The 12,297-nt window shown below is 41.4% G+C and overlaps 1 protein-coding gene across 4 annotated transcripts in view; it reads left to right on the forward strand.

Moving 5' to 3' along the window:
• The first annotated feature begins 1,799 nt into the window (after positions 1-1,799).
• The window catches only part of St18 (ST18 C2H2C-type zinc finger transcription factor), a 56,208-nt gene continuing 45,710 nt past the window's right edge, over positions 1,800-12,297 (forward strand). For 2 of the 4 annotated variants that reach the window (XM_050163657.1, XM_050163675.1), the window contains exons 1-2: positions 1,800-1,980; positions 9,038-9,823. In XM_050163657.1, coding sequence (XP_050019614.1) covers positions 1,809-1,980; positions 9,038-9,823 — 958 coding nt within the window. In that variant the 5' untranslated portion in view covers positions 1,800-1,808. The remainder of the gene's footprint in view (positions 1,981-9,037; positions 9,824-12,297) is intronic. The other 2 variants (XM_050163667.1, XM_050163685.1) reach the window with 2 other exon arrangements.

Raw genomic sequence — 12,297 nt, forward strand, 5'->3', positions numbered from 1 at the left:
CACACAGTATTCAAATCAATATCACAATTCCTCAAAAACAGAGTCACCATTGCTTCACCAATCCAATTTCTGGGAAAAGAATTAAATCTGGAACCTTCCTGATTAAATATTTTGTTAGTTTCTTCTCCATTGCTAACTTAAATCACTCCAATTCTTAAAATGCACTTTCTGTCACCTAAACGGCAGAAGAGTCTCTCCTAATTTCTACAAATTTCCCTGGTTTCTGAGAAGATCTTAGCAACTTTATCTGAATGTGTTCTGAGATCTTTCAATGAGAGAGACGTTGAGAATTTTTTGAACTCTTCACATATCTGTTACCCCTTACCTCATCTTCATGTCTTTGACTGGTCCTTTCAAAGTGAGCTCCTTGCTAGGACAATGAGTGTCAGGGCAGTTCTGTCTGTCTCTCTGCCTGTCCCCATTCTCTTTCCATTAGCATAGGATGCAGCTTCAGTCCACATAGTTTTCCACCTTCTGCAGGTCCTCTTACCAGGCTGTCTGAGGCTCTCCTTACCATCTGGTCAGAATTCCTTTCCTTTCCCGCATTTCCTGTACTCCTTCACTTTAAACCTGGGTTCAAATATGTAAAAAAAAAAAAAAAAGGCATTAGTTTATTTAGGAGAACTTACTCATTTCTTCCTATCTGTATAATTTTTAGTTTTCTAGTTTGTGTCTTTTTTGAGATGTTTGTAACTATTATTCCTCTCTTCTTCCAGGTTCTTTTCTTTTTTCTCTTTCCTCGCTTGGATGTTTTTTCATCTACTTTTTTATATTAAGAATGTGTATCTGACTTCCCTGAACTGTTTTCCTGAATATGTCATCATCTCTGTATAGTGTTCAAGTTAGAATGGAGGCAAGGGCTTCTGGCCAATTTCTTTTTCAGAGCTGGGGTTAGTAAATTGTTTCTCTGCCTCCAGGATTCTTGCTCTTGGATTTTTTTCATGTGGCACTCGCTCATTCATCTTCAAAGAGCATTTAACAATATCTGCCGTCGACACACTATTGTCAGGATCCTCTGATCTTCACAGATCATGCCAGGAGAGCCATTCTCTTAACTTCACACAGTAATCTGCATTAATTCTAAGTGAGGTGTGTGGAGGGAATCTGTGTTGAAAGGACCTCCCTCGGGAGTATTTCCAAACAGAACCATGTGAGACCAGGAATGAGGATAAACTGTTGGCCATTTTTCTGAAATCAAATCTTATCCATCCTCCCTTTGTTAGTTATATGCACCAAATGAGTGAGAATCCAAAGACACATGTCTATGTAACAGCCCTCCACATTTCTGTGTCACTGGAGATGGGCTGGTAAAATGTCCACAGCTCGTTTTCTTGCTTGACTGCTCTTTCATTCAAATCAGGGTTTAAGACCTGTGGTATCAAAAATTGGAGGCATGAGAATGACAGAAATAAGCAATTTTAGTGTTGTGTTACTGTTGGAGAACCCACAGTTTTACATACGGCACCTTCTTTGTACCTGGGGGTATTATTATTATTATTATTATTTTGCATTAGCTGTTTCTCGGGGCTTACAAACTGGTTCAAGTCTTATTTCACTTCCTGGGTATGCGATAAAGTAAAGCCCGGATTGGCATATGCGTACACAGTATCAAGGATAAGTCTTGAAATACTCCCAATGTAAAGAGGAATTCCCAGCAGACTGTTAGCACTAATGATGAACCCTAACTCCCGGTCCTAGTGCTTTGGGTGAGACTAGGTGAAAGTCAAATGTTAAGCAGCAGCGAGTGCATTTTATCTTGTCTTAATCTGCCCTGCTCTGCTCAATCCAGGGCTGCATATGATTGCTCTATGGCGAAGAAGAGGAGAGCTGAAAAGCAGGCACTGGGGGTGCCAGTTAACAAGCGGAAATCCCTGTTAATGAAACCACGGCACTACAGCCCAGACGTGGACTGCAAGGGAAACCCGGACAACAGGAATGAGGATGATGGCCTCTTAGAGACGAATGATCACTCCACTGCAGGTAGCAAAAAGGCATGGCCCAAACTTTATATATTCCTGTCACCTGATGTCATTCTTATTCTGTGGAATATACAGTTACTAGGGCTGTTAAGTATATTTGGCTTTAGGAACCAAAAGCCAAACACTTGTTTCACTCAATATTCACTTATTAAGGCCCTACATATTTTAATCAGATTCTATTTAAGATCTGATTATCACAGCTTGATGATGGCCTGCGCTCACTTCAAGTCATGTTTAGGTTATGCCTCTTTGTGTAGAAAGTAGAAGATACTAAGCCTTAAAGCTAAAGAGTATGTCTGAGTAGGTATTAATTTCTAAGAGAACCCTTTAAATTGCAGGACATATTTAAGCTTTAAGACAACTTTTCAATGACGAAGGTAAATGTAATGTTCATTGCTGATATATATATATACATATTTATTGCCTATGTATATTGCTAAAACATTAACACATAATTTGTTTTATTACTATGTAAAATATTATTTAGCCCCAAAATATAATAGTAATAATAGGACTCAATGTAGGTGTTTTGTGACATCCATATTTTTATAATCTTCAAATAATACTTAGAACAATAGATTGCAGCAGTGACCTAAGGTGGTTATCCTTGAGGCTTCTTCAGTGGGAGAGCAATATAGAGAAGATATCTCTGTGCCTGTGTTCTAAAATAAGTTATTTAAGCTTATCTTTATAATGCGTTGGTTCAATCCTTGGCTCACTCTTCAGACATCTTTTTCAGGATGAATGAAACGTAGCTACTACTCTAAGGACTTAGAGTTTGTGTCTTCCTAGATCTCGGTTGTTGGCAATCACTTGCATCCACGAGTTGAAGTGTCGTTGATTGGTTTGTGAGTGAGACTAAGGTGTCAGACATGCAAAAAAATCCTCAAAACCTATGAAAAGTTTAAGTTATAAGGCTTGACTAATAAAAACTGGAATGAGACAAGCACATTAACATATTAAATATGTACCCTTAAATATATTAAATATATTCCTATTAAATATATACCTTTTACTAAATGTGACATTTAGGGAATCAGCATAATAATAAGTTAATTATTTACTTGAAAACTTAAACAAATAGAAGTAAAATTCTAGAAATAGTCCTAGACATTATTTTTCAAAATATAAAAACATATTGACTGAGGATGTTTCCCGTCAGAAAATCTTCATTATTTTGGCTAAGTATTGAAGATTCCATGGCTAAAACAGTGTTGTCTTCTGATTGGTGGATGTTTAATGACGATTTTAGACTTCTCTCATATAGTATACGATTTTTAGCATCAAGGCTCATATTTAAATTGTAATCATCTTTAACTTTTTCAATTTCCTTGATCTGGTCACTTTTATGTATTGATTCATGGACATAACAGATGAAATCTGATCTTAGGTGCTCTTGGACCACTGTGGAGCTGAGATCTTTGCTTGCAGCTTGTCCTAGAGCCAAAGACTTTATCAGGTCTGCGGGCCTCCCACCTTCTGCTCTAACAATTTGATCATCATAAATGTTGATTATCAGTTAAGAGAATATTGTTCACATACATCCAGTAAAATATTTAGTCATAAGCACTTATAGGCATCTATTTGCAGGCTTACAAAGGCTGATTGTTGCATTTAATATTAGAACTACTAGTGATAGTGATGCTGAAATTACCATGGTGACAATTAATTTTCATCTCTTTATGTTGAAATAAGAGCGGCGGGGCTGTGTCCCCAACACCCCGGCCGCTTGGCTAGCTTATGCCCGAAATAACAACACACAAACTGTATTCATTTAAGAACTGCTTGGCCCATGAACTCTAGCCCTTACAGGCTAATTCTCGCACCTAGACTAGCCCATTTCTAATGATGTGTGTAAGCACCCCAAGGTGCGCTTACCGGGAAGATTCTAGCCTCCGTCCATCGTGGATCTGAGCTTCATGCGTCTGCCTCAGAGCGCAGAGCTATCGTGTCCATCCGACAGAGCTGAGCATGGCGCCTCTCCGGGAGCAGAGCAGAGTCTGAACTCACTTCCTCTTCCGCCCAGCATCCTATTCTGTTTATTCCACCCACCTATGTGCTAAGCTATGAGGCCAAGCAGTTGGTTTATTATAATTAACCAGTTACCTTCCTCCATCATCTTTATATGTTGCACACATATAAACGACATCATTTAGTTCATTTTACAGTGTCACATAGTATGTAGAACCTTGATCTTGGTTTTACAGGTGAAATAATTAAACACCAAAAAGAGTTGATTCTGAAAGTAGCACAGATTGCAGACTGGGGAGAAAGTACCTAGTAGACTATCTAAAGAGCAAGCAAAATAGCTCTATCCCAGTTTCTCTGCAGGCTCGGTCCCCCTTGCCCATACTCCCCTCAGAATGCATACTGGGCAGAATTTTCACAATGTCTACATGAAGCTACAATCTCTAAAAAATAACAGGCCATAAATGTCCCTCTCCAAGGTCAAGAGAGAAAAGATTTTAATTTGCCTTCAGTTTTTGAGAAATCTTAAGGCCAGCCACGGAAGGAAAGGGTACCGAGCCTAGTGCGCAGTGCAACAGAAGAGCAACTAACTTCAGTGCTCCTCATTGTCTTTGCCTTAGCAGGAGCCTGTCTAGTTGTATTTTCAGCTGGACCACTCAGATAATGAGAGTATAAAGGACCCAGGAAGGCTAAGGTCATGCTCTTGAATTCTGTGTTTCATTCCTCTGTTTGACTCAGACTGTACCCCACGCTCTAACCTGACTCAAAAAACTATATGTGGCCACTATTGTGAATAGTTAGAAATTCCTTCCTGCCTGGGGAGGTGAACACCAGGAAGCAAGACAAACTTAGACTCCTGGAACAGACAGAAAATGATTCATCATGGTTCAAAGTATACCCATTATGGAGTTCCCAGCAGCATGACCATGTGCTTCGGACCTGAGAATGCCTGCCTAAGACACAGAAGCTTCTAGGGGTTGAAATTACATTTGTACATGTGCTTCGGACCTGAGAATGCCTGCCTAAGACACAGAAGCTTCTAGGGGTTGAAATTACACTTATAATATGTCATCTTCAATAAAAAGGTAAAAAACAAACCACTCCAGTCTCAGAATTTTAGAAGATAAATTTATTTTTCTATGGCTTTTATTCCTGCCCAAATTTCATATTCAAAAGCTCTAATAAATGAATTTACCTGTAAAAGTGTCCTTCCTGGATATAGAAGCAAAACTGAATCCAGTGTCTATAAAACCCAGTCACACTAAGAAGTTCATTCCAAACTCAGTGGCATTTTCAGAGGAGTTCAGAGAAAAGATAGATGATAGGTAGATAAGTAGATAGATAGATAGATAGATAGATAGATAGATAGATAGATAGATAGATGTGAAATTTTATAAACTAAGTATAGGATTACCAACAACTTATCATGGGAACCATGGTCTACAGTCAGGAACTAAATTGAACTTTTATATACCAGACAAAACTGTATTTTTTTAATTACACAAAGGAAAGTTTCCCAGCCCAAACTACTGCCAACCATACATGCTTAGACGTTTGCACAGGACAGAGAAAGGCTTAGGTCATTTCTGAAACTGCCAGCCTGTTACCTGCTGGAAGTTGACCTTAGTGTTCCCAATTTGCCATCTTTGTAGTATTAGCAAAGTTAAGGTCTGTGTTGCATGAGAGTTTTGTTTATATTTGCATTTTTGACCAATAACTTAAGGATCATTGTTCTTTTATAACCCAAATTAACTTGAAGTACATTCAAGTGTCTTCCTATAAATTTATTATGAAAAGGATTTCAATTTAGAAAAGCATTTGGCTATTTACATTCTTAGTACCAACTCCTGAAAATGGCTGTGTTACATGAGACATCTTCTCTAGTAAGGCTTTCTAGCCTGTGGGATACTTGGGTTAGGTAACAGAAACAAGGACACAGGCTTCAAACCATGTGAACCCTGGTCTGTACTCAGCCCTCTCCTCAATAGCTGTGTGGTCTTGAGCAAGCCTCGGCAGACCTGGAACGGCAGTTTCTCTGGGAGATGGACTGGAAAGCACTTTGTAGTGTTGTAAAATAGATAATGGAGCACTATGCTAGGCACATTAGCTCATTGTCCTGGGAAAAGTCGCGGGATCATCTAGTCATTGGTCCATCCTCATTCTGAAGATGAAAACCCCGGCTCCAAAGAGCAAGAGCTAACTAGAGTCACGCAAGCAGATGGTCTTTGCCAATGGCATATGCAGTCTCTAGACCTCACGTGTTTGTGTATTGTGACCCAGCTTCCAGTTCTGAGGGCAGATGCCAGTCTGTGCTCCAGTCCTCAAAGGCTTATATGGAAAGCCCACCTTGCTGAGCTTTCCTCTGTGCAGCCTCTGTTGTTCCTTAGGAATGACTTCTACTGATGAAAATAGACCTAGCATGGTCATGTTGAGGAGTCCGCTAGTCCCCTGATGTTACAGTCTTTTAAATAGTACCCGAGAAAAGGGGGTGGGAGCCATCACTTACTGAGTTGTGGGCTCCTGTGATCTCTGCAGTGATGCACAGGCTGTGTTACAGTCCCCACAGTGCAAATGAAAACCCCAGGCTCAAACAAACGGAACAGCCTGCTCAGCATAGACACTAACAACAGAGCTCAAGCTCCTCCCCTCTGCAACAGAACCTTATTACTCTTTCGGAAAACAATATTGCAAAATAGAGAGAAGAGGGGGCCAGTGGCAAAACTGGGAGAACCGGCACCTTGTCACTGAGCTGTCATGTCAAATGCTAACTTAGGGTTTTTCTCCTGCCCACAGTGAGATCTAGCAAGGCTTTTCAGAAAAAGGAATGTGGATTTGTGGCTTGGGCTATCCCTAGAAACCAATGCGTGTGACAGTGTGGACACCCCTGGCTTGGGGCTTCTATCTTTCTAAGGAATAATTAATAAATATTTTCTTTTAGCATATAACAAACAGTTGAACCAAACAATGAGGTAAACTGGAAATGACCCAAAATGAAGTAGTTGGCAGTCACTCAGTGAAGTGCATTGTCGTGCACGTGTGCGAGTTTGTCACTCCGCCTCTCTGGTGAGCTGCACTTAATAGGAATATTTTAAACTATGTAGCTAAGCAACAGAGGTAATTGTTGCTTTCTAGAGCTTTTGTTAGCACTCTAACACAGCCCAAATATGCATAATTAGGTATAATGTCTATAAATCATTATTGTACACATGTGGGTAGTTAAGTGGAGTGAGAGAATAGTTCAATGAATTGAGCATATTCACTGAAAATGCTTTTTATTTGTTTTCTGTAGTTCATAATACTTTAAAATTATCATAACCCTTTACACTTTCTCTTAATAGCCAACTGTGATATTGAGAAAAACTTCATTTGCATTTTAGACTATGTTTAATATATTATTTAAAGCTGGAGTTGCTCTGATGTAGGCTCAGGAGAGGATAGGCTCATCCTATCAACATTATGTGCTTGTTTATACAGCCTCTTTTCTAGGAACTGAAATGTTAAATTTTTCAGTTTGTGTTGAATAGATCCCAACAAAAGACTGCACCCTATAATCAGCATTATTTACAGGGGCTAGTGTTGTGACTGAATTCTTCTCTGCATCCAAAAATGCTTTTAGTTACTATGGCAATATTTACTTGATCCTGGCAGTCCAGTGTTGATTTAGGGAGATAATTACCAGAAAGGAAGATGATGGAGATGTATTTTTGAGTGTCCTTGTCAGAGACAATGTTTATAAAAAAATTGAATGAGACCAAAAAAACAAATGCACATTGTCTTCCAGGCAGACACCCCCTCCCACAGCTTCATGCTGATGGCCGTACTTTCCTCCAAAGATGTTTATTAGCCCAGGAGGCACTTCACTTGTTGTCTTTACCAGTATTTAAGGGGGCTTATCATTTTATGCTTCCCATCCCCCACCTGTCTTGTTGGATCCTGTTGTTGTTCTGGCAGATGTTAGCAGACTCGTAGTGGGCTGTTTAGTACATTTTACAGCGTGGTGGTCACGGAGAATGCATGTAGTTTGGATTCTCCTTTGGAGAGTTTGCATGGGGGCAGCTTTGGTGAACCTACCATACAAGCATACATACATACATACATACAACAAGACAAGGAAATGAGTGGTACTGACAGCTGCTGTGGAGTGGACTGGGCCCTTGGAGGTCTACTCTTGGTCGCAGGATCCAAGTCGCTCATATCTGACACCCTCAAACCAACTCCCCCTCTCATTTCCTTTTCTTTATAACACAAATATATGCAGATGTCAGACAAGAACATGTATTACTATTTAAAGCACCAAAGCCCAATGATTATCCCATTTATGTTTCCCCAAATATAGAATTGTAACTTGACACTGAAAGGGAAGACTTGAGAGCTTCTGAGTTCCTCAGTTATAATCCATATAGAGGTGTGTGTATCTTAGTTAACGTTGCATAAACACGGAGATCATTTCTGAGAAACTACAAAGAATAAAATTCAAATAAGCCCCCTAAACACATTGCCATGATCCATAGAAATTTGATGAGCATTTTCCTGCAGTGTGTAGCATGCATATTCAAGGTCCCTCTGGTGGCTAAGATGTAGGGGGTGTAACAGCAGGAACCTCATTGTGGCGCTGTTGCGGAAGTACCAACCTCTGTCATAATAGTACCCTAAAAGGACTTAGCTCTTCATATGCAGAAGATTAGCAAAGTACTAATCTTATTTTATTTCATTTGTATTTCTCTCACCAATGTTTGCAAAATTCATAAACATTCCACATTATGCATATTTTATAGGCATACCAGTATCCATGCATATATCCATGCAGATTTATACATATACACATATGTATATGTATACATATACATATACACAGAGTATATATGGTCATATGTATGTAAATAGTTATGGAAGCTCCTTAAAATATTTTTGCTTTCTTGTTTGGTTGATTGACTACGTTTTAAAGGCAGGATCTCACTTGTGGTCCGGACTAGCCTTGAGCTTGCTAACCTCCTTCCTCGGAGTCCTAAATATTGGGATTACAGGTTCCCGTCACTATGCCCAGGCCCTTTAAATATTTTTGTTCTGCTTTCTGATTTCTTTTCTTGTAGAGGGAAACATGGTAAAGCCTGTAGAGGAGACCCTTCATTCACCTGCGCAAGAAAACTCGCTCCAGACAGAAGACCAATATGCGTGTTATCCAGAGCTCATGGGTAAATCTCTAATGCACCTGAGCAAATACGAAGAAAGCGTGTCTGTGCCAACTATAAGAGAAAGCTTAAACGACAGTGGCATCCAGTCTTTAAAAGCAGAGAGTGACGAGACAGATGGGTGCTGTACGAGCCATTCAGACGATGGAAGGGACAAAGTCCTCAGCTCCCAGCCACCTTTCTGCTCCTCTGGCGACAGTGAAAGTGACTCTGAAGGCACCGAGAATGGATGGGGCAGAGGCTCCGTTTCCTCAGAAGACACGGACCCTCAGAGTGGCCACAAACACAAGCCGGCATTCGCTAAAAAAGACCTGCTGGAGGTTCCTGAGATAAAAGCTGAAGGTGACAAATTTGCCCCATGTGAGAACAGGTCTGATTCCGACACCGAAGGGAGAGACCCACAGAACTCCCACACGGAACCCTTGGCTGTCAAAGCCCGGCCTTCCTTCCCAGAGGCTGAAGATGGTGAGAGCCTGGTCCCCAGTACAGAGGAGCCTGGAGACGTGGATAAAGTGAAGGGGAACCTGAGTTTGTTGGAGCAAGCTATTGCTCTGCAGTCTGAACGAGGTTCTGTCTTCCATCACACCTACAAGGAGCTGGACTGCTTTCTCCTGGACCACCTGGTGAGGGAGCGGAGGCAACCCAAGGTTACCGACACTGGTGGAAGACAAATCTTTAACAATAAACGTAAGCACATTTTTATATTCGTTGCAGGAAGTAAGGTGATTAAGAATTTGAAAATGTTAAATGCGCCTATTCCTTCAAAATTAGCCTTTTGACGAGTTAATGTAATTTAAAAATCAATTCATAATCATGAAACTTGCCATTTCTTACTCTGCAGCCACCCTTGTTCACTGTCAGCTCAGGGTCTGTGGATGCTTTGGTGTCTTAACACCTGACACATTCGTCCTCTCTCATTTTCTCATTGGATTAGCTCCTCAGAGTCGCACTGGATATTTTATTTAAGACTTTAACTTATTTCATTAGGCAAATCAAGTCTAGAATTTAATTTTTCTTTCGATATTCTGTTCTGGGATTATGGGGCTGCTTTCAGGTTTCAAAATGAAAAACATCACGTCGCTGGTAAGCCAGGCAGGATGTTCTGAGGCTCCTTAAGGTTAAGCCAGTTGTTAATCTACTTGTAAGATGATGATTTCCCAGCTCTCCAGCGACAGCCCACAGATACCTGGGTCAGACTTCAATTGACAGGGGGAATGCGCTTAGAGAAGACCTTCGATTGCTCTTCCGGCATCAGGGGAACGATATAGCTCCCCTGCTGGAGGACTATGCCTGTTCTCACACTCGAAGCCTGTAATGTTTGTTAGTGGCCACTCCCAGTAGTCCACAGGAGCTCAGAGGAACACTTAACATGGCTACACCCAGGGTCCAGTCAGATTCAGACCTCCAAAGAGTATTGTTGTTCTTTGTTTTCGGGAGATTGTTGGACCCCTAGAAGCTGATGACCACAGAATCAGGGGAACATACGAGGGAATGACATGCTCCTTGATCTTGAGGGCTTAGAGGAATAACATCTGTGTGGTCAGAAGTTCTAACTGGGGAAAGTGATGCACAAGGGAATTGTTTGATAATCTGAAATCGCTGTTGATACTTACCTGCCACTTAACACACAATGCCTTGCGACTCTGAGAAAGTAGAAAGATGGAAGTTTAGTACAGAAGATGCTGCTGCTACACGAACGTGCAGCACAGCTGTGAGTGGGATGGAGCAGGATGCTAACGAGGAATGTGCAGGTGCAGACAGGACTTTCTTTATATCGGTAATTAATTTCTTAATTTTTCCTTATTTACCTTTTAAAAAGATAAACTACAAAATCTGTTAAAAAGGATGCACTTCAATCTAAGTCAGATTTTGTTGGTTTTGAGGTCTATATTTCTTCTGTTTACCATCCCTGAAATCATAAGGGCATGCAACAGTTTAACCTTCAACATTTTTTTAAATCACATATAAAATAATGTTATAGCTTTCGACTGATGATGTTTTCAGGCAGTGAAATCCCAGGTTTGTAGAAATTTTTTTCAACAGCAAGTTCAGATGCTTGATGGTTTTCGGTTATTTTATAACGTTTTAAAATCATCTTATATTTCCAAAATTAGTAACACAATAGGGTGTGTATAAGCAACCCTTGGTAGTGTAGTGGCTTAGGGCACTACTGGGGAGAGTAGATGGATTAACAGGATGTCGTGTGGCAGAGGCCTGGCATTGCTTTAGGTTTCAAGACCCCTGAAAGATGACCAGGCTCAGCTGAGGCAAGCATGGAAGGTGGGATCTGGGTTGCTGTCTGTCTATGGGCACTGATACCCGCAGAGTCTGCACTCGGCATTCATACACCCTCTGCTTGATGGTCCTAGAATCGGGAACCTGGGGCCTTGTTCTTGGATCTGCATTCTCTGTTTGTAAGTGATCGTTCAAGCTGTCATTTGCTGCCTTCTTTAAAATACTGTTCTGATTTGGCGGACACTTTGCTCATGGACTCTGCCGTTAGGGACAGAACACTAAGACTTTAACATGTCGTCCTACCCAAGTTCACAGAGGAGTCAGCAAGGCTCCAAAGTTTGTCAAACTCTGCCCTGGTACATTCGGAGATGAGGCTGTGGTGTGGGCGCTACCTATCATGGGGCCCTTGTCGAGTAAGAAGAGCAAGGGAACAATGGGGCAAGGCTGCCTGGGATGAAGGAGGATGGTCCCAGGCAAACCAGGACACAGCAGCACTGGAGAATGAAGGCCCCTCATTGTGTAGTGCTATACAAAGAAAATGAAAGAAGAGGCAGGCTGAGCCGCTGCCCTGAGCCGGTGCTCAGGTTTCTTATCATGCAAACAGGTTCTGCCCTCCAGAGCATTTTCATCTGCAGCTTTGTGTTTGGAGGCCCAGGAGAGAGCCGCAGACAAAGGGGCATGGTGGACTGTCAGTGGGCCCCACCTGGGCAGGTGCCAGCCCTGTTATCTCCAACACCCTTCCTGGCTTCCCTCAGACGCACAGTGTGCCGAAGAGGGGAAGTGCTCCCCGCCAGCCCTGTCAGTGCTTAGAAATGTGGTGTCATGTGGACAAGATCCAAGAGAGGAAGCACATCAAAACAGACTCAGTGGTTTCTCTCCTCTCCGTGAGTGGCAGTTTGCAATGGTGTCAAACCTCTCGGTTCATT

Source organism: Alexandromys fortis, unplaced genomic scaffold (assembly GCF_014885135.2).
Source record: "Alexandromys fortis isolate MF-2015 unplaced genomic scaffold, M_Fortis_MF-2015_v1.1 scaffold_18, whole genome shotgun sequence".
NCBI classification, from domain to species: domain Eukaryota; kingdom Metazoa; phylum Chordata; class Mammalia; order Rodentia; family Cricetidae; genus Alexandromys; species Alexandromys fortis.